At 36.8% G+C, this 27,613-nt stretch overlaps 1 protein-coding gene across 2 annotated transcripts; it reads left to right on the top strand.

The window, feature by feature from the left end:
• Window positions 1-78: 78 nt before the first annotated feature.
• Window positions 79-27,613, top strand: LOC114371963 (protein MOR1-like). 2 transcript variants are annotated; one of them, XM_028329304.1, is made up of 54 exons: window positions 314-473; window positions 651-756; window positions 859-982; window positions 1,910-1,989; window positions 2,078-2,255; window positions 2,352-2,416; window positions 2,930-3,012; window positions 3,119-3,204; window positions 3,323-3,436; window positions 10,240-10,359; window positions 11,014-11,116; window positions 12,017-12,153; window positions 12,517-12,582; window positions 12,675-12,792; window positions 13,587-13,627; window positions 13,958-14,029; window positions 14,121-14,228; window positions 14,328-14,433; window positions 14,982-15,094; window positions 15,206-15,293; window positions 15,432-15,532; window positions 16,281-16,388; window positions 16,661-16,766; window positions 16,843-16,922; window positions 17,577-17,726; window positions 17,842-17,917; window positions 18,117-18,241; window positions 18,338-18,448; window positions 18,527-18,676; window positions 18,783-18,857; window positions 18,949-19,030; window positions 19,118-19,227; window positions 19,304-19,402; window positions 19,493-19,567; window positions 19,654-19,749; window positions 19,836-19,937; window positions 20,085-20,186; window positions 20,370-20,552; window positions 20,637-20,748; window positions 21,038-21,114; window positions 21,535-21,614; window positions 22,453-22,512; window positions 22,634-22,760; window positions 22,911-23,033; window positions 23,114-23,194; window positions 23,273-23,431; window positions 23,549-23,707; window positions 24,493-24,590; window positions 24,685-24,841; window positions 24,924-25,040; window positions 25,709-25,804; window positions 26,135-26,206; window positions 26,333-26,618; window positions 26,708-27,613. In XM_028329304.1, the coding sequence occupies exons 1-54, from the start codon at window positions 314-316 to the stop codon at window positions 26,983-26,985; spliced, it is 6,081 nt and encodes a 2,026-aa protein (XP_028185105.1). In that variant the 3' UTR covers window positions 26,986-27,613. The 2 variants fall into 2 exon arrangements, with proteins under 2 accessions (XP_028185106.1, XP_028185105.1); XM_028329305.1 differs by lacking the exons at window positions 25,709-25,804; window positions 26,135-26,206; window positions 26,333-26,618; window positions 26,708-27,613 and adding an exon at window positions 25,355-25,685 and having other exon boundaries at window positions 79-473.

Genomic DNA, 27,613 nt, shown 5'->3' with positions numbered 1-27,613 from the left:
CTGAGAAAAACGTAAATACCAATATACCCATCCCCGTCCCAAGTGACGAAAACCAAATATAAATAAATAAGAGAAAAAACAAAACCCCATCTCCCTCTCTCTCTTTCTCTCTGTTGTGTTTTTGAAGCGAAGATAAAAAGCCTTTTGCACCCTTATTCACCGTTTTCTTCTACATTTCCCCCCCTTCCCTCTCGCCGGCACACACGAAAAACAAAAAAGCAAAAAGCTACCGAACACGAACACTCAAACACTCTCTCTCTATAATTCGGTGGAGATCGATAGGGTTGGGAGGCGCGGATTGTAGATTGCAGCAATGTCGGAGGAAGAGAAGTTGCTGAAGGAGGCGAAGAAACTGCCATGGGAGGATCGCCTCTTCCACAAGAATTGGAAGGTGCGCAACGAGGCGAACATCGATTTGGCCTCGCTCTGCGACTCCATCACCGATCCCAAGGACTCCCGCATCCGCGAATTCGGTCGGTGTTTTTTTCTTCTTCGCCTAGGGTTTTCGCGTTTTCCGTTTCGCTTCCTGATCTCCGTGTGGTGGATCTGGATGCGGTTCTCTTCCGAGTTGTTACTTGTTATGGTGCATTTTCTTTTGGATCTTGATTCGTGGTTTTGTTTCTTGTTTTTTATATTTTTGAATTTGGCAGGTCATTTTTTCAGAAAGACGGTGGCGGATTCGAATGCGCCGGTGCAGGAGAAGGCGCTCGATGCGTTGATTGCTTACTTGCGAGCTGCCGACGCCGACGCCTCGAGGTGAGGATTTTGGTGTTTTTGCTCGTTGCCTTCCTTTGGAATTTGATTGCATGTTTTTTTGAGGAAGTTACCGTTCTTGTATGAATTTAAATTTGGGAGTAGGTACGGGAAGGAAGTCTGTGATGCGGTTGTGGCGAAATGTCTGACGGGGAGGCCGAAGACGGTGGAGAAGGCTCAGGCAGTGTTTTTGCTATGGATTGAATTAGAGGCCGTTGATGCGTTTCTGGTACTATTCTTTTTGCTTATTTGGTTTCTTTGCTATTTAATGGCTTTCTACTTTTCTTTGTGAGGGAGGGGGGCGCCTAGCTGAATAGTGATTGCTCATGCTTTTTGTTTCAGTAGTGAGGTTTGTACTGTTTATCTCGTTAATTTAAATATATTCGCTATCCTAGTCTTGAAGACAATAGAGGGATGGCTTAATCATTCATGGGGTACTTGTCCAGTTATCCCTGTCCTAAGAATGAGTGTTAGACGGTGTTTTGATTTTAGATTTTCTTTTAAATTTTCTGAAGGGTTTGCTATATGCAAGAAGTGTCAACTAATACTAGGAAAAATCATTTTGATAAATATATATTTAGGGATCCATTTCTGTTGTATACTTTCATGGTTTAATCCTTCATGCTATTTTCTATTTCAATTGTCCTTGTTTTCCATTTTCTGTATTACCGATTCAGAATATGTATTACATGGTGAATTACAAGTCAATAACAGTGCATCTACTAGTAATTTTTTTTGTGTCGTTTCTGTTTCTTCCTCAAGGCTAGTCGAAATGTTAGTATGCAAATGTTTGATCCTCCAAGAGGTTACTTATGCCCCTCCTAGTAATGAGGATCTGGCAATATTTTTAATTTTGAATCTTTATTAATTTCTATAGAAAGTATTTTATTAACGGTAGGGTACATGTAAATAGTGTCAATTAATAATAAGCTTGTTTTAATATTTTATGGGTCCATATATATGCTTTTAATATTTTATATCTGCAATGTTTAATCCCCAAAACTGTTGATTTCAAATAGGCTTGTTTTCCATTTTCTTTGTTTTTGGTTCAAAATGTGGTGAATTCTTTGGGTTTTATGCATCAATAACTAAATGTGTACTAGTCATTTCCTTTTCTTTTAGTTTCTCAAGGTTTTTGACTTTTTGGTAATTTTAGGATGCAATGGAGAAAGCAATAAAAAACAAAGTTGCTAAAGCGGTGGTACCTGCAATAGATGTTATGTTTCAAGCTTTAAGGTTTGGAATCTCTTTGTTGCAACATATATAATACTTGTCTTTTTCTTTTTTTTGAATCTTATACAATTATTATTTTTTGTGCTGCTAGTGATTTTGGAGCAAAAATTGTGCCTCCAAAAAGAATTTTGAAGATGCTTCCGGAACTCTTTGATCATCAAGATCAAAATGTTCGTGCATCCTCTAAAGGGTTGACTCTTGAACTTTGCCGTTGGATTGGTAAAGATAGTGTAAAATCAATTTTGTTTGAGAAAATGAGAGACACGATGGTAAGCTAAATTAGTTGTCTATTTCTGTAGTTGTTCTGATTTATTATGTTCTCCACCATATGGAAATCATAAATTACTTTTTCCCCATTTCTGTAGAAAAAAGAGCTAGAAGCAGAGCTTGTAAATGTTACAGGAACAGCAAAGCCCACACGCAAAATAAGGTGGATGTTTGATTTTGATGCTTTTGTTTTGAATTTACCCATACTGAGTATTAACTTATAGATGTATTATTCTTTTTCTTTTTGCAAGCGCTAATTGATTTGTTGGAGAGTGAATAATGGGGGACTTAAGTTCAGAGGTCATATATATGTGTGTGCATAAATTTTATACTACCAAAAATATAGAGGTCATAGATGCTAAAATATCCCTCAAAGAAATAGAATAATTGAATGTTGGGCAAGTTAATATCATAAGCAAACAATTCAGATAGACATATTCAAGTCCTGCAAAGCATTGTTATAAATATAATGTTTTTTTCTGAAATTAAATGACATAATTCTAGGTGGTAGTTCCAGATTTCAACATGCTTCGTAAGGTTTTATTTTAGTAACAAAAGATGGCATTGGCCACTGGACTGTGACCAGCTTTTAACAAACACAGCTGATGCTTACACCACTTGTGTGAATCAGCATATGGGCATTACCATTTTAATAAAATATTCTCTCATGTTGTAGATCTGAGCAAGATAAGGAACCTGAACAGGAAGCTGTGTCAGAGGTTGTGGGTCCTGGCCCTTGTGAAGAATCTGGGAATGATGGTATCTAAGATTTAGTATCTGGAGTATGTTTTTCTTTATATCTGACATGTTTTGTCTTTCCTTGGTAGTACTAATATACTCATTTTTCAAATACTTTGATTATCAGCTCCTCAAGAAATCGACGAATATGAACTTGTTGATCCTGTTGATATATTGACTCCTTTGGAGAAGTCTGGATTTTGGGATGGAGTGGTCAGTTTTCTGTCCCATCTCTCGGATTGTACTCAGTAATTAATGCACCTATATTTTAGTTATATGGGTTTGAATCTATCTCAGTTTGTTCTTTACTTTTTGTCTTATTAATATTCAGAAAGCTACCAAATGGTCTGAACGGAAGGAGGCTGTTGCTGAGCTAACAAAGCTTGCATCAACTAAAAGAATTTCTCCTGGTGATTTCTCTGAAGTTTGTCGGACCTTAAAAAAGGTATATTATGTACATGTAATGATGTGGCCTGGCCTTGCCTTTTGTTTATGAAGCTCTGACATTGTTTCGATCTACATGTTTCCACTCAAAAACTGTGTCTGTTTCCTAGAGACTTTGGATGATATGTCTTGTGTTGATAATTAGGTGACATTGATGAGTTATTTCTTATTGGCAAAATACCCTGGGTCCGGTTTGTTAGTTTACTGACATGACTTTAAAAGGATTGGGGCATAATAATTTTCCATTTAAGTCTTGTTACTGGGACATATTTCCTTTAATCTCGTTTTATTTAGCTAGTGTAGAGTTACTCCCTCTATTTTTTTTGGAAGGCAAAATGAAATTCGTATATATTTAGCAAAGTATCCAAAAGCTGTACAAGATGTACAATATACTTTCTATGCTGGAATTACTGTATTAGTCCCCAGATGTCACCAAAAAAACCCTCCGTAAATCAACACCATGAAAAAATATTGAAGCCAAAAAGATCAATTATGGAGACACCCAATCGGATTGGTGTTCCAAGATGAGAAGAAGATACCCGGTTTAATCCCTTTCTTATACAACACCCATTGCCGTGATGTGGACTTTATCTTCTGTAAGCCATCCACAAATTCAATTGACCCCTCCCTAAAGATGATGTTATTCCTTAGGTTCCAGACACTCCAACACGTAACATGCCAGAACATGTGCCGCCACGTAATAAACTTTCTGCCTCAAACGCAAGCACCCAATTGAGAATAAAGAGAGAGAATATCTTGTGGCAATATTAAATCAACTCCCATCCAAGTAAAGATAGCAGACCACAAGCTGGATGTAAAGTTGCACAAGAGGAATACGTGCTCTCTATCCTCCACTGCTTCCCTTCAAAACACACATAGTTGACCTGTTTGAGGGAAGAACATGAGAATGTCAAAACTTTAGATAGCACCTTAGATTTCCCAAAGAACTTAAAAATTAGAATTATGGTGGCTGTCTCCTTTTGTGGTGGGGTATTGTTGGGTTTTTGTTTTTTGGAAGGTGGCACCTTAGGTGTCTTGTATCTGATCTCTTCAGTACCTCTGGTACTGTTCTGTTTATTAATAATATATATATTTTTGCCTTCCAAAAAAAAATGGTGGCTGTTCCATCTGCGACTAGGTTTTGATTAAGCAAGATATGATAGTCTGAGGCTACTGAAAACCATCCTTTGAGCATTTCCGGATCCACCTATCATTCTCAAAGGGTAGAAGCCGCACATGATGAAGTTCTGTAATCAAGTTAGCAAGCAGATCTTCCTCCTACTGAAAAAGACCTCTTCACCACATCCACTCCCAGGACAAACCATCCTCAGACAATTAGCCAACCTCTAAGATGGCTGCTTCTTTATTTGTGGCAACCTGAAACAGTCTTGGGAACTTGATGGAAAGAGGGGGCTCCCCCAACCAACAATGGGACCAAAATAAGGTTTGAGAACCGTCACCCACTTCCCTCTTTAACTGTGAAGTGAACCATGAGTGGGGGTTGGAATTGAGGGACACAATATCCCGCCACCATAAAGAAGAGTCCCTTTGGGAGGAGCCAAGGAAGACCTGCGAATCTAAATTGCCATTCTTTTTTTTTTTTTGAACGGCCAAAAATATAATATATTAATTTGAAGATAGAAGATACAAAGTACCAGAGGTACTATAACAGACCATAGGAGGTAGAGCCTCCTGAAACAAACCGCAATAAACAGAAGCTACCAACCCAACAAAAACCAAACAACCCAACCCAATAAGACAAATATTACTTAAAAGCTACTGCCATAGCTGAGGACCATTGGTGAAAAGGAACATGAAAATCCTTTTCCCACCCCCTCATCCAGGACCAAGAGAGGAAAATTGTATTATCCACCAATTTAGAGATGACAAAAGGCTTATTGTTGAAGATAATGTCATTTCTAAGATTCCATATTGATATTGTAGCTGCTATCCACCAGATTTTCCACTTTCTGTCGGTGTCTTTCAGACCTGCCGTAGAGAAATGCTGGATGAAATTATCCAAAGGTCTCCAATGAAGCACTCTAGGTTCCTTTACCCATGAGCTGAATTCCCACCATAGAGGCATAACTTTAGGACACAAGAAGAAAAGGTGTGAAGCAGATTCTGCTTTGTCCTGACAAAAAGGGCACAGGTCATTATCAATATTGACATTCCTCCTAAGTAGATTATCCTTAGTGGGCAATCTGTCCCATAGAAGCCTCCAAGCAAATACAAGGGCTCTAGGAGGGATTTTGATGTTCCATAAGTGCTGGAAGCCAAGACATTGATCTTCATTAAGATGATCAGCTTTAATAGAAAGGTGTGAAGCAGATTCTGCTTTGCCATTCTGAAAAGACAAGAGTTTGTACCATACTGAAGCCTCATCGTTTAATAACCGTCACAACCACTTTGATAGGAGGCACTTGTTGAATCGGTCCAAGTCCTTAATCTTGAGTCCACCTGCAGCCTTGAGATGACAAATAGACTCCCAAGCAACCCATTTAATCTTACTTTGATCCTGACTTCCATTCCACAATGAAGCTCTTTGTATAGCAGTGAGTGACTTAAGGAAGGACCTTCTTGGGAGCACGGTAGAAGGAGAGAAAGTGAAGGGGAAATCTATCACAGGCTGCCACATACTAGATCTTCTCGGTTTTGAGCCAATGGGTAAGCCAAGAAATTTAAATGGTAGAGAACCCAATTGACAATGAAGGAAGTGTTCACTTGTAAAAAACCATCAAATACATTAACACCGAAAAAATGACTTTTGTTGAAGTTGACTTGTAATCCTGAGATAAGTTCAAAACTCCTGAAAATAGCCTTTAGGGACTACAAATTCTCTTGAATAGGTTCACCAAACACTATTAAGTCATCAGCATACTGCAAAAGAGAGAAATCCAATTCTTCCCCAAGAGAAACTCCCCTGAAAATTCCTTTTTCTGAGGCGCTCCTGAAGAGACCAGCAAAACCTTCTGCTATTGTTAAGAACAGAAAAGGAGTCATGGGGTCAGCCTGCTTGAGTCCTCGTCTTGTAATCACCTCTTTAGTTGGGCTCCCGTTGACTAGGATTGAGATCCTTGTAGAGGCCACACAAGCTTTCAACCAGGATCTCCATCTTACGTTAAAGCCAAGTCCAGACAACATATAATCCAGAAAGCCCCAATTAACATAGTCATAAGCTTTCTGGATGTCTACTTTAAATAGAAAGCATTCCCTCTTGCGCCTCTTCTCCTAGTGTACCAGTTCATTTGTTAGTAGTATCCCATCAAGCATTTGTCATCCCGAAAGAAAAGCTGTTTGGCCCTGCGCAATAACTGCTAGAAGAACATTCTTTATGTGGCTGGCTAAGAGCTTAGAGATGATCTTGTGCATAGAGACAATTAAAGATATCAGCCTATATTCAGACAAACTCTGGGTTATTTGATTTGCGAACCATTGCAATAAAGGAGGAGGTAACAACTTTGGGGAGAGGAGCATTTTCATACATTTTTTTGGACTAATTCACCCCCTCAGATCTAACTATGTCCCAACACCCCTTGAAAAACTCCATATTAAACTCATCAGGTCTAGGGTTTCCCCCCTCACAGCTCCATACTGTCTCCTTTATCTCCTCTGGACTAAACGGAACAGAGATTGACTCCATATCCGACTCTATAATCTGCTTGAATTGAATACCATCCAGATGCAGATTAATGACCTCAAGCTCGGCAAACACCTCTGAGAAATGACTAACAACAGCTTCCTTCACCCCTCTAACATCCTCTAACCACCTCTCACTAGTCCTTACCGCCAATAACTGATTATTCCTGGTCCTGGACTTCATACAAGAATGGAAGTACCTCGAGTTTGAATACCCATGCTGTATCCATTTCGCTCTGGATTTTCTGTAGAGCAGAGCATTCTTTAATTCTAATCAAACCCCATAATTTCTTCACTGCATCTAGCCTTTCAGTTGCCAAATTAGAATGCCCGTCTAAGAGCTGGCTGTCTAATTCATCTAATTCTTCTACCTTGATTTGTACCCTGAGTTCCTCCAACCCAAATGTGTCCTTACTCCAAGATTTGAGTTTGGATTTAAGGGCTTTTAGCTTTTGGTGAAAGCTAAAGATTTTCCACCCTGAAACTCGAGTTTGCTCCCAACACTCTGAAATCAGCTTCTTAAAATCATTGTGATCCATCCAAAAATTGAAAAGTTTGAATGGCTTTGCTCCCCAATTAAGAATTTCCCCTCTCAAAACCTTCGGACTGTGATCAGATAACTCTCTTGCTCCCACCCACTGCGAGGAAATCTTCAACAAGTTGATTAGATCTTTTGATTGAAGGAGGCAATCTAGACGGCCCATCAATCTTCCATCAGAGCTAATCCAAGTGAACTTTTTACCCAAGACTGGGATATCAACAAGTCCCATATTTTGGGAAAAAAGATTGAAAGCGTCAACTTCTGGTCTTCTGCATGTTGGAAGGATTGTGACAGCCCTCTCCTTTCTCCTCTCTTCAGTACAACATTAAAATTGCTAGCAACGCAAGGTGAGTATACATTGACTAGATCCCCAAAGATGCCCTTCCTCTACCAGTCAAAGCCAATGCCTAAGAAACCTTCACCCATGAAAGAAAAAATTAGCTGGAAACATTCCTTCTTCCAGATAGTGAGCAGTCCCTCTGCAGCACCAATTGATGGGTTAGCAAGCCACTCAAAATTGCTGTTACCACCCCAGATATCTCTCACCATAAGTTCAGTCACATGCTCGCATTTAGTTTCCTGTAGAAAGCAGACATCAACCTCTGAGGATGCCAAAAGGGACCTGATTCTGTGCCGCTTAAATGGTCCCTAATCCCCCTAATATTTAGAGAGAAGGATCATCATGGATTCTCCCCCTGCCTCCCTCTGTTTGCCTTTGCCTCTATTATTTTGTGCCCCTTTACTTTCCAATTTCATTCTGTTTATTGCTGGGCTATTTCTTCTGGAGCTTCTCCCTGTAAGGGTTATGTTTAGACTTGCTTATGTAAGTGTTTGGTTTAAGAAAGAAAGTGAAAGGAAAAGAAAGAAAGGAAGAAAAGAATGAAAAGTGAGATGATTTTATAATACTATTTGTAAGTTGTTCACTAGGAATTGGAGGGGCTTAACTGAAGAGGGCAGTGTCAACATGCAGTCAATCTGGTGGAGGGACTTAAAAAGAGCCATTCAGCACTCTCCCTATGGTATAAGCCTACAACAGCAACTTAAATGGAAGGTAGAAGCAGGGGATAAGGTCAAATTCTGGGAAGATAGATGGATTTGTAATGAACAATCTCTAGCTGAAAAGTATCCTAGGTTATACCTGATTTTGTCTCAACAACAGCAGCTCATTGGTCAAATGGGGGAGCACGTAAATTCAACATGGGAGTGGCGTTTTATCTGGAGAAGACCGCTATTTGATAGTGAAATTGACCTGGCCATCACTTTCCTCTCCGAAGTTGAAGGCCAATCTATTCACCTTCATGGAGCTGATAGTTGGGAATGGGCAGCAGATCAGTCGGGCATCTATTCCACTCAAAGTGCTTATGAAGTTTTATGGGAGGAGGCAGCAGTGGAGAGTATAGAGGAATGTTTTGAGGTGTTATGGAAAATTAGGATTCCAAGTAAGGTAGCGGTTTTTGCATGGAGACTTCTTAGGGATAGGTTACCTCTAGACAAGTGCAGATTTTGGATATGACTTGTCCCTTTTGTAGAAGGTTGGAGGAGGATGCATCTCACCTTTTTATCCATTGCAGTAAGATCCAACCGTTATGGTGGGACTCAATGTCTTGGATAAATCTTAAAGGTGTTTTGCCATTGAGTACAAAACACCTATTCATGCAGTACTCCTTTTTGCAGGATGAAGGTAGTAGGAATAGGAGGTGGCAATATTGGTGGCTGGCTATCACTTGGTCCACTTGGCAACTTCGAAACAAAATTTTGTTCTCAGGAGCGACCTTCGATGGAATCAAATTGGTTGAAGACGCGACTTTCTTAATGTGGACTTGGCTCCATAATTTGGAGAAGGACTTTACATTACATTTTAATCAATGGTCTAGTAACTTCAGACATCATTTTTTGCAGCAGTAGGGGTTTCTTTAGGGAGTAGGGATCAATATATGTATACTTTGCTTCCCATATTTTGGTTCCCAACCAGACTTATGCTGTCTGGCTGAGGAACCATTTTTATGGTGACTAACTCTGTAATCAGTACCTCTGGTACTTCTAGATTTTATATATATATAATTTATCTTTGCTGATCAAAAAAAAAAAAAAGTTGTTCACTAGGAATGAAAATGAAAGTAAACAAAGTAAAATATATGTATAGAATGACATAAATATCCCCTCTAAGGAAAAAAAATATACAAAAATAATACTATTTCAGTCATTTAACATATAAGACGACTTCTTCCCCTTTTCTACCCATTTCAAGAAGAAAGCTAGATATGCGGGGGGCCCCTGCATGTTTTTCAATCCCTCCTTCCTATTTTTAAGGAACCAGTGGAAAACAGTTCATTTTCATATCTTTCCTTCCTTCCCCTTTCTTGCGTATCAAACAGAGCATATATGTATTGTATCATACTATCACACTATGACTATGACTATATTGTAAAGGAAAAAGGTTTTGCTTATCCATGAAATTTGTGGTGGCACATTTTGTTCCTTTCTTACTCTGATGTTAATTGTTTATGCAAATCATTGGTTGTTTGCATGATCTTGAACATAGTTAACATTTTGTGTTTTGGTATCTTCTTTTGCTACTGGTATTTTAGGTTGACTTAAGTTTAACCAGTAGTTTTTACTTGCAGCTTATTACAGATGTGAATATTGCTGTTGCAGTTGAAGCTGTCCAGGCTATTGGCAATCTTGCTCGTGGATTAAGAACTCATTTTTCTGCAAGTTCTCGTTTTTTATTGCCTGTTTTACTTGTAAGTACCATTCAGCAGTCACATGTATAAGGGTCTATTAACTTTACATGTCTTATTTGGTTGTGTTACATGTAGCAGTGTTAATTGACATGTCTTTGTTTCATGCAATCAAGTCATTCTCTGTTTTAAAATGGTTGGTCAACTGAAATGGGTTTGAGAGAGTATGGTATTTCTAATTTTGAACTGCTCATCACCTGCATTTCCCTTTTTGTTTTGGTTTTTTAAGAAGCAATTGATTTTGGTTTTGAGAAAGTTGATTGTCTTCTTCTGTTTTGATTCTTGAATGCCTTTAGAGGTGTTGATATAGAGTTTAGGTGGGAAAGAGAAAGAAACAGAAAGACAGAAAGAAATGGGAAGTGTGAGAAGAATGATAGAACAGAGAGGATAGAGAGAGAAAAAAGAAACATGTATCAGAAACTGTGTACAGAACTTGATTATCATAATATCATTTCATTCTGTCTCCAATACAACAGCCCTAGTTTATTTATAGGCAGCTACCCAACAGCTATGAACTAACAGTAGCTGAGTAACTAACTAACTAACATCCTTTTCTTATTTATATTTACATATCAGGTGTTTTTATGTGTCATAAAATAATAATTTACTGTTTCTTCATATATTGCTTGCTTAATATCTTTCTTCTTGAATGAATAGGAAAAATTGAAGGAGAAAAAACCTGCTTTGGCTGAGGCATTGATGCAGACTCTTCAAGCAATGCATAAAGCTGGATGCATCAGCCTTATAGATATTGTTGAAGGCAGGTTCCCCCCTTCCTTGTTTTTTACTGAATTTGATATTAGTCTTGTATTTGAAAGGCTACAGGTTAAAGGATTTAATCACTGGATTTACAGAATCTTAGAATCTACAGCATACTTTTTTCTAATAGTCCCACATTACCATGGGCTTGCCCTTTTTGGTGTTTTTCCTGGTGAAGTTTTTAGTTCCCAAACTGAAGATTCTAATATGTATCCTACATCACTGTCTGAACATGGGTTTTGAGCTTAACCTAATCCTATAAAACTGACATGTAAGGTGAGGATTGCTTCCCACTTATATAGTTTATCTCGACATTATCTTTAGTCGATGTGGGACTTCAACATGTCACCCTTTTACCCACGGCTATCCGTCATGTGGGACTTTCAACACCCCTCTCCACATCTAAGAGTGACCGCAATTTAGGTGGCTTTTCCAACAATCACTAAAAGGATTTACTGTCATTTCCCTCTACAGTTATGTCCTCAGCAAGACATGATGCAAAACTCCTTCAATAATTCCCTGCTGTTATTTAGTCGTAGATTTATATTGGTTCTTTAATTGCTTGTGTGAAACACACCTTGATTTTAATTTGCATTTGAACTTATCATTTGTATTTCTCTGTACGTTGACCCTAAATTATTTAACAGTTTAATGTTTATGCACTGACTATGTAAAACAGTTTTACATTATCATCCAATCACAAATCACCATTTGACTTTAAGTTAATTATTTTAAAAGTCAACAAACTTACCATACATGGTGGGTTGTGATTGGATGATTGTGTATAACTTTTTACATTGTTAGTGTATAATCTTTTTCCTCATTATTTAAGGTATCATTGTTTCTCATTAGTGTTTTATGTTTGCTTCTTGTTGAGTGTATTACATTTAATCTGTTGCAGATGTTAAGACAGCCACAAAAAACAAAGTCCCTCTTGTGCGATCGTTAACCTTGACCTGGGTGACTTTTTGTATTGAAACAAGTAACAAGGTTGTTATTACAAAGGTGCACAAGGATTATGTGCCAATCTGTATGGAGGTCAGTTTGTTCTTGCCGCCGTTTAATTTGTTTAGTAAAATGCTTTTATTTTCCTGCTGGAATTTAAAAGCGATTTAGAATCTCTGGCTTTTATTTGGTTCAGCAGCTTTAGCTCTTTTTATTTAAATATCACTTTGATCCCCTTCTTTCCTTGGTGTAATAGGACCACTCTGAACTTGATGTAATAATCTGTTTGGTTAATGTCGTGTTTATTTGTCTCATGTATAGTCTTCAAATTCTGAGCTGTAGTTTATTATAGGATACAATTTATTTCAATTGTGTTTTTTTAAAAAGTATACTGTAGATGTTTGATTTGTGCTTGTTTATTCACCTTTTGAAAATGCTAAAATTTGGATATTGCAGTGCCTAAATGACGGTACTCCCGAAGTCAGGGATGCTGCCTTTTCAGCATTGGCAGGAATAGCTAAGGTAAAACTCATCACAACTACATCTGCTTGCGTGCTTGTGAATGTGCTTTTGCTGTTGAGGTTTTGAGCATCATATTGTTCACTCTGTTATAGTCAGTTGGCATGAGACCTCTGGAGAGATCGTTGGAGAAACTTGATGATGTTAGAAGAAAGAAGCTTTCGGAAATGATTTCAGGTTCTGAAGATGCTGTGCCTGGTGCTTCTTCTGCAGGTTTGCATTCTTTTTTAATAGAAACAAAAATGTTATTAGATGTGAAGAGGAGAATGCAATTTAGAACAAAGTTGTAAACAGCTGTCCCTGCTCTAATATACATACTAGAGGTGTAACTACTTTTCAGTTGGGTTAGTTAATATCAAAAACTCCATTTCTGAAGTTTAAGCTTTTCTCTCTTTTTCAATTCTGAAACCTTTTACAACCTTATATGCTTTTCAGATTTAGGTTTACTAGTGTATGTGCCCATGTCTGTGAACATCTTTAACTATTTCAATCTGTGATGCACGTGGCTGATCCCTTTCTCAAATTAGGCGGTTGAGTTTTGCAGTTGGATTGAACTTCACCTGCCTTCTTAAATGTTAACAACCTTATATGCTTTTCAAAGTTGGATTTACTAGTGTATGTGCTAATATCTTTGAACATATGCTGTTTCTCTATTTTGGCACCAACCTATTTAAAATTGGATCAGATTGACCATTGATTATAATAATTATTGGTAAAAAAATTCCATTGATTTGGATACGACCCATTAAAAGTGATCATGATAATCAGATAATAAATTCCTACTAGCATGCTGATCATTGCCTTTTGAATTATGCCTCAACCAGACATTAAATTTCTATAAATATGCTGGGCAACACTCAAATTGTCAGTTACACTGTTTGAATTTCCCCATATCTTGCTTATGTTTCCACGTTCCTAGTTTGATTGGCTCTCTAAATTGTGATTTTATTAATTTTAAATGTGTAAATTTGATTCTTTTATGCTGACACTTGATAATGATGTTCCAGCTTCTGTGCAAAATACACGCGTAAGTGCATCTTCTGCAGAGGTGGGTTTAATTTTCTTTTCTTTAGTTTAGTTTGACTAATCTTCAGTTTCATTTCTTTTATGTGTTGCACTTAGAGTTGATTGGTTATTTTTGTTGGTCTATATATAGTTTGGATACCATATTTCTCATATCTTGGTGCTGATGTGTATTTTGAACAGTACCTCTTGTACTGCTGGTTATATCTAATATATTAGTATTTTTGCTGATAAAAAAAAATGAAGTTTGGAAGTTCTGCTCTGCCAAGTTTCCCTTTCTTTCTTTGGTCTTCCTTTCCAAGTTGAAAGTATATGTTGGAGACTGACATTTACTTTTCATTTGATTTGCATACAGACCTCTGAAAGTGTACTTGTCAAAAGGTCGGCAGCAGGCATGCTTAGTGGAAAGAGACCTGTTCAGTCAGTTGTAAGATTGCATCTTCGTGCTTGTAAAATTAACATACGGCATTATTTTTTATGCATGCGAGTTGATATGTTCAATAATTTGCACATTCAAGCCTGCTGTTAAGAAAGTGGGGGTTGTAAAGTTGGGGACAAACAAAAAAACAGATGGAGTTCCACAGGTGAAGGCTTTAAAATCAGTTGAACCACCTGAGGATGTTGAGGTAAATTGACATCTGTTTGTCTTCTCCCTGATCTGAATCTTCTGACACAGTTTCTGTAATAACTTATGATACAATTGTTGTGTATCTAACATTATGCAGCCTACTGAGATGAGTCTTGAAGAGATTGAAAGCCGAATAGGTTCTCTTATAGAGTCGGATACTATCACTCTATTAAAAAGTGCTGTGTGGAAGGAGCGTCTAGAAGGTTGGTAGTCTCCTGTCTGTTGTGACTTTTTTAATTTACATTTGGGGGGAGCATGTAGGTAAATGAGGTGGATAGGTAGTCTACATGCCCAAGTCCATTTTTTGTTTGTTTATGCTTTTTTGATGATAGCTTGGCCGATCTTGTAGGTATTTCTCAGGTCTTTTGATGAGTTGGACTTGATGAATTGGTTTATCTTTTGTTTTTGGAGCATAGAACTAAACAGCTAATAAAAAGTATGCTAATGGTTTTGTACTTTTGCAAGAGAAACTTTTAGGTTAAGGAACTTGTTTTCCAAGTTGGATACTAGAGAATGCTGTTGCATTTGTTTATATGTATTTCAAGCTTATTTTTCCTTGTATTGTAAATTGAATTTTTATATTTTGGTGTAAATTATAATTGTTGTTTTTTTGGGTTGTCTTCTCGGTAAATTGAAATTGGTCCTGCCATATTCACGGATGATGAGATGTAGTCTGTTTAATTTCTGATTTTCCTGTGGTGTCTTTTGGACATGCTTGACAATTAAGGTTGCTGAAGTTAGATTTTTGCAGCCATTTCTTCACTGAAACAGCAAGTAGAAGGCTTACAGGACCTTGACCAATCAGTAGAAATTTTGATTCGTTTAGTCTGCACTTTACCTGGATGGGGCGAGAAAAATGTTCAGGTTCAAAAATATTTTCTTTTGAGTTTTAAAATGATTTATTTTAATGATTTGTAGTCAAATGTAGGAAGGATATTATAAATGGGACCTAATGGTTGTAATTTCCTTGTGCAGGTTCAGCAGCAGGTTATTGAAGTTATCACTCATATAAGTTCAACTGCAACTAAATTTCCAAAGAAGTGTGTAGTACTTTGCCTTTCGGGTGGGTAATTTAGCTATTGCCAATAATAAGCACTATAGTAAAATGGAATCTGTGATATGTTTACTATTTTTTTGGTGTCAGTGATATGTTTACTTTATGAATGACTAGTCCGATTTGTATCTTGTTTTTCATTGGTAGGACTAAGTGAACGTGTAGCAGATATTAAGACACGTGCACATGCTATGAAATGTCTGAGTACCTTGTCTGAAGCAGTTGGTCCAGGATTCATTTTTGAAAGAGTAAGCATGGTTGTGCTTTATAATCATATCTTCTAATTGTTAGGGATAACCGCCTAAGTGCATCCTAGCTTGTGCTGTGAATCGTAAAAATGTATGCCCTGGAAAGGACATGCTTGATATTTTATTTTTGTTGGAAGAGCCATATAGTAAAATTATGATTATTTAGCTACTCATTTTGTGTTGTCACTGTTTTAAACAATTGAATTGCCTTTCCGCAGTTCAATGCCATTGTTTTGCACTGTTTTTGATTATCCATTGCTAATTATCTGAAGATTATGAGGTGGGAACTTGCCTCAAATCTGTGCGGCTTTGACGAGAAACATATTGTAGCATATACATTTTTCTTTAATAAGTTTTTGACTATTTAGATAATCAGGTAAAATTGTATATTTCATTGTAGTCTCATAATTTCTTACCAAATTTTAGTAAGAGAAAAAGTTTCTTTTTATGAAACTTGACAAAAAGTTCAGCAGGGTAAAAAATAATATAGCGGTAAATTGTTTTTGGATATTCTATGTTTGTGATTGTAGCATAGCCAAAATAGTAATTGGGCTTGGCTGAATAAAACTTCTAAAACAGGCTTAGCGTAAGTGTTTAACTTTTTTAATTAATTCCTGTTATTTAGGTTAATACATATGTTGGAATTCATATAAAATGCAGGTTGTATCTTTTGGCCGTATATCATATTATTTTTGTTTATCTTTATGTATTATCAAATAATGTTTGAAAACCGTGAATTTTACTGTAGCTTTACAAGATCATGAAGGAGCATAAGAATCCCAAGGTTCTTAGTGAGGGAATTTTGTGGATGGTTTCTGCTGTTGAAGATTTTGGTGTCTCACATATAAAGCTTAAGGTGCATTATCTGAATTTACAAAAATATTAGATATTTTATTTGTTATTGGAAGTTTCTATGGTTTGAGGGCGAGCCCTGGTGCAGCGGTAAAGTTGTGCCTTGGTGACTTGTTGGTCATGGGTTCGAATCCGGAAACAGCCTCTTTGCATATGCAAGGGTAAGGCTGCGTACAACATCCCTCCCCCATACCTTCGCATAGCGAAGAGCTTCTGGGCAATGGGGTATGAAGTTATTGGAAGTTTCTATGGTTTAATGTAAATCCTATTTTGCAGGATTTAATTGATTTTCTTAAAGAAATTGGGCTGCAGTCAAGTAATGCTGCGACTAGAAATGCATCAATTAAGTTCTTGGGTGTTCTGCATAGATTTGTTGGTCCAGGTCACTTTGCGTTAACTTTCAAATTTTGATTTCTCTCAATTTTGTTTTCAAGGCTCTAAGGTTTTTCTCCTTGCAGACATTAAAGGGTTTCTTACTGATGTAAAGCCTGCACTGCTCAGTGCCCTGGATACAGAGTATGAGAAGAATCCATTTGAGGTATGTTATGTTTGATGAGGTTTGTTCTATGCAGGGTTTTAAATAGCATGCTATAGCAGTGTAGCAGAGCAGAGTGACCCCTGCCCGCTACGGGGGCTGCTGTAATGGAGCAGTTTAGTGTAGTGTCCATAGTGGACCAAATAGCGGGGGGCTGAATAGTGTCTGTAGTGGGTGCTATGCGTTGATTCCAAAAAATCCCTCTGAATAGAGATATCGGAGGGCTATTTGTGGGATTTTAATTTCCTAAAATGATATTTGTAGATGTAATTATAGTGAAAATGATAAAGAAGGCTTTGATTTAAAAAATGATGGTTGATGATATATAATTCCTATCTAGGAAGCTTGTATTTAATGTTTGTTGGTATTTACTTGTTTGTTTTGTATAAGATGTCTAGACTTTTTTTTGTTAATTATGAATGTCATTAGTTTTTAGTAATTTTTTATTATTTTTGAGAATTTATATGTATATAGTATACATTATATAAACTATAAAAATTTCAAAATAGCAGCTGTCCCGCTATATGCAATCTCGCTATTGTGTTTTTTGAGCCAGCGGCTACGCTTTGCTATCAGAGATTTAAAACATTGGTTCTATGTAGTATCATGATTTCCTAATGCCATCATTTTATTTTATTTTGTTTTCCTCTGCTTCAGGGAGCTTCTGCAGTTACCAAGAGAACTGTCAGGGCAAAAGACTCATCTTCAACTGTTGTTGCTGGTGGACTGGATAGCTTGCCTCGGGAAGACATCAGTGGAAAGATCTCACCAACTCTCCTGAAGAGCTTGGAAAGCCCTGATTGGAAGGTTTGGTTGATAAGAGCTAGCAATTTGTATTTAATGTTGCTTTGAGCTTTCAGTATTTGAGGAAGTATATTATTGTGCTATTGCTTCTAATGTTGCCGTGCATTACTTATTATAGGTTCGTATGGAGTCTGTTGATGCTGTAAACAAAATATTGGAAGAGGCTAATAAGCGCATTCAAGCAACTGGAACTGGTACTCCATTAGCATTTTTTTAAAATTTTTGAACCTTATGCTCTCTCTCTCTCTCTACTCTCCCCTTTCATCAACTTCCTCCCCAAATGGATAAGTTGAATGCTATCTTTTAGTAATTATTCTAGATTTCTAGTTGATTATTTTGTTTATTGCAAATTTGTCAGTCTTTGTTAATTGTTCCTAACTGTTTTATTTCCAGGTGAGTTGTTTGGGGCTCTTAGGGGACGACTCCTTGATAGCAACAAAAACATTGTCATGGCTTCCTTGACAGCAATTGGCAATGTTGCATCAGCAATGGGTCAAGCTGTAGAGAAGGCAAGCAAGGTAAGTGGATTCTGTTCTGTTTTTGTATTTTTTTTCCCCATTTGGTACTATTTTGCTGTTTTCTGTTTGAACATTTCTTGAAATGGTTTGTTGCAGGGTATTCTGTCTGATATATTGAAATGTCTTGGTGACAACAAGAAGCACATGAGAGAATGTGTACTGAATACCTTAGATGCTTGGCTGGCTGCTGTCCATCTGGATAAAATGGTCTGTGTTCTGTGCTGATCCTGTGTTCTTTCATTGTTTTGTCTTGGTATCTGTGTCCTGAGCATGGTTTTACTGTAGGTTCCGTATATTGCAATTGCTTTGATGGACTCTAAACTTGGTGCGGAAGGGCGTAAAGATCTTTTTGATTGGTTATCGAGGCAACTTTCTGGGTTAAGTAGTTTTGCTGAAGCTGCACAACTGCTGAAGCCTGCCTCTTCTGCAATGACAGTATGATCTGGTTACTCTGCATTCTGCTTTTTCATTTTTTATACCATTTATCGAATTAGTTCTAATGCTCAATATTCTTGGAACAAAATGTATGATGACTTCTTAGGATAAATCTTCCGATGTTCGCAAGGCATCAGAGGCTTGTATTAATGAGATACTGAGAGTTAGTGGACATGAAATGGTATGTGTATAAGAAAAATGCTGCTTTGTTCCCTTGTTTCCTTAATATTCTTGTAATATCAAGCATCTTGGAATTGTTTACTTATTTTTAGATCGAAAAGATGGTTAAAGACATTCATGGACCAGCACTGACACTAATTGTTGAGAAGTTGAAACCATATGGAGCTTTTCAAGGCACGTTCTTTGGTTCATTCTTCTTTGCGAATGTTGGTGAATTTGTGTGGATATCTTCTCTTAACTCCTCCTTTTTTTGGTCTTTAGAGTCATTTGAGTCAGGTAGAGCAGTTTCAGTGGGTGCAATATCAAAAGCAAAGGCTGGGAAATCAACTGCCAATGGTGTTTCAAAACATGGAAATAGAGCTGTATCTTCTGTAAGTTGATTTTTCTTTGGTTAAGTACTTTTAGATTTGTTTTGATTTCTAACTATTTGTTTCATCATCTCAAAAGAGAGTTGTGGCAACAAAAGGTGCCAAGTCTGAATCAATATCTGTTCAAGATATAGCGGTCCAGTCTCAAGCCTTGTTAAATATCAAGGATTCAAACAAGGTATTGTTGGCTGAACTGGAGTATACCAAATGTTGTTTAAAATCTTATAAATATTTGGTTGGACTGTCATCTGGATTGTCTTGCAAGCAGGAAGATCGAGAGAGAATGGTGGTTCGAAGGTTTAAGTTTGAGGACCCACGTATTGAGCAAATTCAAGATCTTGAGGTGGGACTGTTTGTTGAGGAACAATCATGCATAACTTGAACTATCTATAACTATCGAATTATAATAAATGTGCCTGCAATTTGCAGAATGATATGATGAAGTATTTCAGAGAAGATTTACATAGGAGACTCTTAAGTGCAGATTTTAAGAAGCAAGTTGATGGACTTGAAATGCTGCAGAAGGTGTTGTTCTTTTAACCTTCTGAATTACATCCTTTTGAAGTGTTGAGTGCACTAGAACTTATACAACCTACTATTGCACATTTCAGGCACTCCCATCCATTGCTAAGGAAGTTATAGAAGTTTTGGACATTCTTCTGAGGTGGTTTGTGTTGCAGTTCTGCAAATCAAACACAACATGTCTATTGAAGGTTCAATTTATTTTTGTTTTTGTTGTGATTTCAGTTTTCTTCTTTTCCTTTCCTTCCTTGTCATGGAGATGTATGCTGTTAGTCTTAACTTTATTCAATTTAATTTATAGGAGTATACTTAATCGATAGAGTCTTATCTTTTCTTAGGTGCTGGAATTTCTTCCGGAACTGCTTGACACTTTGAAGGACGAGGGGTACTCTTTGACCGAATCTGAAGGGGCAGTGTTTCTTCCATGCTTAGTAGAGAAGGTTTGTATTAGCAACTTTAATATTTGTGGTACCTGAGGATGTTGTTATTCCAGTGAATCTTTCTGATGGTATGGTTGATTTCACCAAATTTTTGGTTTACATAGGTTCTAGGTTTGACTAGTGTACTTCCTTGGGTGTTGAAGACGAGGAAGTCACAATTCATTTCTTATTTTAATGTTGCAGTTAGGGCATAACATTGAGAAAGTACGAGAAAAAATGCGGGAGCTGACAAAACAATTTGTTGCCATATACTCTGCGTGTAAATGTTTCCCTTATATATTAGAGGGTTTGCGCTCAAAGAATAACCGAACTCGAATTGAATGTGCTGATCTTGTTGGATTTATTATTGATCATCATGGTGCAGAGGTATTGTTACTCATGCTTTTTAATGATTTCTTTTTCCTATTCAGTATTTTCCTTGCATAGTTACTCCTGGCATTATGTGGACAGATTAGTGGGCAGCTAAAGTCATTGCAAATTGTTGCAAGTTTGACTGCAGAACGGGATGGTGAAACTAGGAAAGCTGCATTAAATACACTAGCTACTGGTTATAAGATTCTAGGTATGCCATACACTGTAGAACTCCATCTTTCTGTTTTCCAATGTGCTTGAAGAATACTTGTGCATAGTGATATATATCTTTGAAAAGGAAACTTGTTAAAAAAAAAGTACATGTGTTATTTTGTTGAATTGAGTTGTTTTTGCATTATTGTGTAAATTGCAAGAGTTCAATGCCCTTTTCTATGGATGAAGTGGACCACTTGAGGAATTTATGTGCTAAATTTTGTTTACTTTTCTTCATACCTCTTGGCCTGGCATAGTTATTTTCCTTCTATAAACTTGCTATGCAGGTGAGGACATATGGAGATATGTTGGGAAGCTAACTGATGCTCAAAAGAGCATGTTAGATGATAGATTTAAGTGGAAGGTCAGTACATACTTGTTTTTTATATTCTCAAATGGCACTTTCAATGGCAACAAACTGATGGACGATGCTTTATTCTTACTTTGGACACGGCTCAGAAACTTTGAGAAAGATTTTGTAGTCCATTACAATCAGTGGTCACCTAACCTTAGAGATGCTTTTGTTCTCAGACAAGGGTAGAAGTCATAGTTTACTGTTAGCTATATAAATCTGCTTTCCAGTTTGGTTCCCATTGAGACTGCTGTTTAGCCTGACTTTGGGAACCATTTCACTGGATCTTAATGTAATCATGGTACCTCTGGTACTTGGATTCATCCCATTTATATATACATATTTATCTTTGCTGACCAAAAAAAAAAATACTTGTTTATTTCTCCTTTTGCTATACTGAATTCTTGAGATGTTGGTTGTGTAATTTACTAGGTTCGGGAGATGGAAAAGAAGAAGGAAGGAAAGCCTGGTGAAGCAAGGGCCATTTCAAGGCGCTCAGTCAGGGAAAATGGGTGTGTCTTTTCTTTCCAATTTGTTCTGTATTTTATGCTTTGCAGTTAATGCATTAAAAATTTCCTTCTAATTTGTGCTCTGATCTTTTGATCCTGGTCATCATCTATAAAATGAAAACAAACATGACTGAGTCCCTTTTTTTGGCATTTGTTTACTGTTAACATATTTGCTAATTTTATCTTTTAAATAAGGATGTAAGTCCTACTTGATGTGTGCATAAATGGTTTTGTGGGAAGGCTGTGCTGTGATTGTTGAGATTTAAGAATTATAGTATGGAATTTTTTTATTGGTAATGAAAATAGAGTTAAAGAAAGTAATTTTTGAAAAAAAGACTGAGCCAGTTAGTAGATGTCTGGATATGTGAATTTGGAGAATTAAGCGCATATAATAAATTGTTCAATTTGTGGTTTATGATGTTTAATTAGTAATCCCTTGACGACTCTGTCACTTGAGTGACTTGTTGCACTTAAGTTGAAAATATTTTTTTTGTTCCTTCTCTTTTTTCCCTCTATAATTTCTCTTGTTTTGATGGCCATATATTGGGATGTCATTAAGGCTGGAGGTTGAACCTCCAAAATCCCTAGATAATACTTGGGTGCAGTTCTTTAGGTGTTTTAGTACTATTCCTTAATCAAAATTGGAGTTACACATTGGTCATTAGTGCCAACCTACAATACCAATCTTTTTTGTGCGTTATTCCCTAATGAATTGTACATAAGTTTTGTCCAAATCCTTTTGCTTAGGTGAAGAGTTTGTTTTTTGTGTAGATTATCAAATATAAAAAATTTAATATAGATAACAGTGAATATGTTATTATGTTATTGCTTCCATTACCAGGTCTGATGTCGCAGAACAAAGTGGAGAAATGACTAGATCTCTTGCTGGTCCAATATTGAGGTATGGATAAAGTTTTATTGTGAAATTCATTCATTTTGGGCCCTGATTAAACGGAATTTATCTTCCTAAATTGCATAGTTCCTATTCTTTTATTCTTCCTTATTACGCTTGTTCATACCAGGAAAAATTATGGTCAACCTGATAGTAACATTGATAGACAGTTGATGCCCCGTCCCATGACTGTTGCTAGTGGCCCCACAGATTGGAATGAAGCACTCGATATTATTTCTTTTGGTTCTCCTGAGCAGGTGAATAGAATGACTGATAGTTAAAACTTAGCAACAATTTTCCTGATTTGTATATAGATATATCTCTTGAGATTTTCCCCCTATTCTCTTTTTGGTTTTCAAAAATGGAGGTTGAACTCTGATGTTCAAAATTAATTTTTTTGGGTGCAGTCTGTTGATGGAATGAAAGTTATTTGTCATGAGTTAGCTCAGGCCACTAGTGATCCTGAAGGAAGTGCTATGGATGAACTTGTGAAAGATGCAGATAGGCTAGTTTCATGCCTTGCTAATAAGGTGAGATGGTTTTCTAAATTGCTTCCCTTATTTGGAGAAATATCTCCTAGTGTTAATTTTTCTCCCGTTATTTTGAATAGGTCGCAAGAACTTTTGACTTCAGTTTGACTGGTGGTGCCTCATCACGATCTTGTAAATATGTGCTGAACACTCTCATGCAGGTAAATTTCCTTTTTTTCTGCGGGCCATTTTGGTATCATCTGATGTCTTTCTAATTGCTAATTTTTTGGTCTTTACAGACTTTTCAGAATAAAAGATTAGCGCATGCTGTAAAGGAGAGCACACTTGACAGTCTCATTACTGAGCTTCTTCTGTGGCTCTTGGATGATAGGGTTCCTCATATGGATGATGGAAGCCAATTGTTGAAAGCTTTAAATGTATTGATGCTTAAGATTCTGGTTAGGAACTCTGTCTGTGTCTCTCTCCCCCTCCTTCAGGCATTCAGCAGATGTCAGTTTATATGCTGAAGAACATTCCGGTGCAGCTATTTTAGTAACTAGTGTTTGTCAATACAGGATAATGCAGATAGGACTTCATCCTTTGTTGTCTTGATCAATCTTTTACGGCCACTAGATTCATCCAGGTGGCCTTCACCAGCATCAAATGAGTCCCTTGCTTCCAGAAATCAGAAGTTCTCTGATCTAGTTGTGAAATGCCTTATCAAGCTTACAAAGGTAACTTGTGCAGCCATCAGTAAAATCTTCAAAGATATAAGATAAAGATAAAATTAACTATTTTATTTTTTAAAATATTATTGGACTGGATGTAATATATCCCATAAACACTTGCTTCAAGAAATCAGAAGTTCTCTGATCTAGTTGTGAAATGCCTTATTAAGCTTACAAAGTTAACTTGTGCAGCCATTAGTAAAATCTAGAGGGATTTAAGATAAAGATAAACTTAACTATTTTTTTTTAAAATATTATTGGACCGGATGTAATATAGCCCATAAACCAATAGTTGCTGGATCACAGGGGTAATTGATTTTTTGTGCTGGACTCTAAAATTTATGTATCTAATTGTGTTTATGTATGGGTGGCCTTTTGGTCATTTTCTGTATTATTTATGCTTATTGAAGGGATGATTGTTCAGTTCACAATCAATGCAACAAATTGCTCTCTTATTACTCATCCCACTCCCCTCTCCCTTTTTGATTGAATCCCATTCTCAAATTCAAGGCCACTGTTCATGGCTTGCACGCATTTTCATATTTGCTCACCGTTTGCACAGTTGCTAAAATATTTAATGGATTTGATGAATTATATTATTTTTGGTTAGTGGATGATTATATAATGGGCCTGAATATATAACTGATATCTATTAGATATTCAATTTACGAATCCATTGTTAACTATTTTTCTTTGTCAAGAAGCAGAGTTAGAATTGCCAAATTCTCTCTTGATATGTTTTATTCATTAAAATTTTGTTCAGTATTAACATGTATTTGTTTGTGCTGCAGGTTCTTCAGAGCACTATCTATGATGTTGACCTTGATCGCATACTTCAAAGCATCCATTTGTACCTGCAAGACTTGGGAATGGAGGAAATTAGGAGAAGGTATATAACTTTGTTGGATAGAGTTACTGCTTCTTTTTTTTTTTTCCTTATAAAATAAAACTAGAACCACTTTTTATTTTCTAATGTTGTATAGGGCTGGTGCTGATGACAAACCTTTACGAATGGTAAAAACTGTTCTGCATGAACTTGTCAAGCTTCGTGGTGCAGCAATAAAGGGTCATCTTTCAATGGTTCCTATCGATGCTAAACCTCAACCCATCATCCTTGCCTACATTGAACTTAATCTTGAGGTATAAATAGAAACAAATTAATTTATTTTAAGGTACTAGTAGACTTATTTATACTGTATTTATTCTCACTTTTGTATTTTAGACTTTGGCTGCTGCAAGAATGTTGACTGCATCTGGACCTGGGGGACAAAACCATTGGGGTGATTCAGCAACCAATAATTCAGCCTCGGGCACCCATTCGGCTGATGCCCAATTAAAGGTATCATTATGCTTTATTTCTCAGTATTTTGGTGGGTACTACTGATATATCCATTGTTGTTAAACTCAAGATTCTACATAGGATCGTGACTTAGATCGTAAGATCCTACCTAAAATTCAAAATTATATACACACATGCGTAAGAAAACGACACAAGAAAGAAAATGACCTCTAATTCAAAACATTAAACAAACTTAAATTGAAAAATCAAATCACAATAAGTCATAAGATCCAAATACAGTATTTAGAAAACACACTACTCAACTTAACTTCATAATATTTTCAAAAAACATAAGTAGAGCCAGTTGTTTGCAGTTTGCACTTCGTTGAGCTGAAAAAGAGATGCGCAGTTGGTGGGGCGCAGGCTGGAGGTGGGTTTGTTGCAGTTGGCATCAGTAGAGTGAACTTTGGGTTGCAGATGATCCCATTAACTATATGCTAATCTCACTCACCAATGATCCCACGAGCAGTCAGCACAGAAGTGGCTAAACTCAGGATCTTACGATCCTATAATTTAATTTGCGATCCTAATAGCAATTGATATATCTCAATATTTCTAATTTATATTATGTTTTTATTTGTGTTATTTTGCCCTAATATTCTATTTTACTGCAAATTCAAAGGCTATTTACCCTTGACTCTGTTCCTATCCTTAAAATTAAATTGCAGCAAGAGCTTGCTGCTATATTTAAGAAGATTGGAGAGAAGCAAACTTGCACAATTGGTCTATATGAACTATATCGGATTACCCAATTGTACCCAAAGGTAAGAATTAATGGTATATTTGATTGGGGGAAAAGAAAATAAAGAAGAAAGGAAACACATTGCTATGCATTTTCTTGTTTGGTTGGTAAGAAAGTGGAAGGAAAAGGGAGAGAAAATTTGACTACTAGAAACAGAAATCAAAATTTTAACTTCCACTTATCCTTTATTTTCAAAATTTCTCTCCTTGATTTTCTTCCACAGTACCAAACACAAACACACCCATTTCAAGTTTCATGTTAATATTTGGATAAGATGTAATGTTATGATTTTAAAACCTTAAGCCTATATCATTTTTGCTCAATTGATCAAGGTTCTAGTGCTTTATCTTAGGTTGACATATTTGCTCAGCTTCAAAATGCTAGTGAGGCATTTCGCACCTACATTAGAGATGGTCTTGCTCAGGTTGAGTTAATTTACTTGTATTACCACATGTTCTTAATTGAACTTGCATTTTGTATTTCTACCGGCGATTGGGAGTAGTAGAATTGAGTATTTGACCATTGGCAATTGATTTTAACATTTTGGCAGATGGAGAAGAATGCTGCAGCTGGAAGAACTCCTTCGAGTTTACCGATGCCAACCCCTCCACCGGCATCTTTAAATATATCTTCCCCTGATTTTGCACCTCTCTCACCTGTAAACGCAAATCCATTGGGTGATGCTAAATTAAATGTGAAACCTGAGCCAACAAATTTTAATTTACCCCCTTCATCATACAATGAGGAGAATAGGGCTGTGAATGCCATTACTTCTAGAGCATTAAATTCTGACTATACATTAGGTGACCAAAGAAATGATAGATTTATGACAGGAGGTATGGTAACATAATTCTATTTGTTTTGAACCTATTTTTAAGTTTAAAAGAAAGAATGTTGACGTGGAGAAGTTGCATATGAACTGCAGTAACCAGTGGAACATTGGATGCCATCAGAGAGAGGATGAAGAGCATGCAATTAGCAGCTGCTGCTGGGAGTACAGAATCTGGTGGTAGGCACTTAACAAGTGCAAATGACAACTTCAATCAAGGACTTCCTCCTCCTAGTCAGATTCCTCATGCATCAGAGCATGTTGGTACTGAGAATACAATGCACGGTGGCGTACTTCCTATGGATGAGAAAGCATTGTCCGGGCTTCAAGCGCGGATGGAAAGATTGAAAAGTGGATCTCTTGAACCTCTGTAAAGGTAAAGAGAAAAAATTCCTTGCTAAAGTCAGATTTTGAAGACATTATTCCCATTGATGCTGTGGCATACAGCACGTCGCGGTCATATAATTTTCAATACGGGCGGGTTTAGATGAGAATATGTATAATAATCAATCAAGCTATTAACACCTTCAAACTACGGAATTGTGGCGTTGCTGAGCATTGGAGGATTAGTTGCTGTCCAGTTATTGTCCTCGCAATTATTTCACCTCATGCTTTGCTCTCTTGGCCGTTGTATATTGTAGTGGGGCTGTGTCTTTGTAACAGGAATTATGTAGATGCGTCAATTTAATGCAATTTTACAAAATCATTTCTTAGTGCTGCTGAGCAGCTGTGCTTGGTGTTGTCACGATAGCTTGTTTCAGGAAATTTTGGCAGTTTTCATTTTTATAGGACACCATGTTAAATGTCCTAGAATTTGGTCTTCCATCATTTGGCTTGGCATATTTACACTTCAGAAATCAATATGTTCCCTCAAATACTGTATCTAGTTGAATTAGTAAGTCTGAGTTATACTGTCAAACACACTTGTTACTAAAGGTACCGCTTATTGAGTTACTGTGATGGTGTACAAGTGTTAGTGTGAGATTTCATTTTTCATGTTAA

Source organism: Glycine soja, chromosome 10 (genome assembly GCF_004193775.1).
Source record: "Glycine soja cultivar W05 chromosome 10, ASM419377v2, whole genome shotgun sequence".
NCBI classification, from domain to species: Eukaryota; Viridiplantae; Streptophyta; class Magnoliopsida; order Fabales; family Fabaceae; genus Glycine; species Glycine soja.
Note: the sequence above shows the minus strand (reverse complement) of the source record. Positions and strands in the feature narration are given on the sequence as shown.

Excerpts from the sequence above, each read along its gene's own strand:
- LOC114371963 (XM_028329304.1), top strand. The coding sequence starts at position 314 with ATGTCGGAGGAAGAGAAGTTGCTGAAGGAGGCGAAGAAACTGCCATGG. Across the intron at positions 12,793-13,586 it reads GCCTGGTGCTTCTTCTGCAG|CTTCTGTGCAAAATACACGC; the intron begins GTTTGCATTCTT and ends ATGATGTTCCAG. Across the intron at positions 20,187-20,369 it reads TTCCATGCTTAGTAGAGAAG|TTAGGGCATAACATTGAGAA; the intron begins GTTTGTATTAGC and ends TTAATGTTGCAG.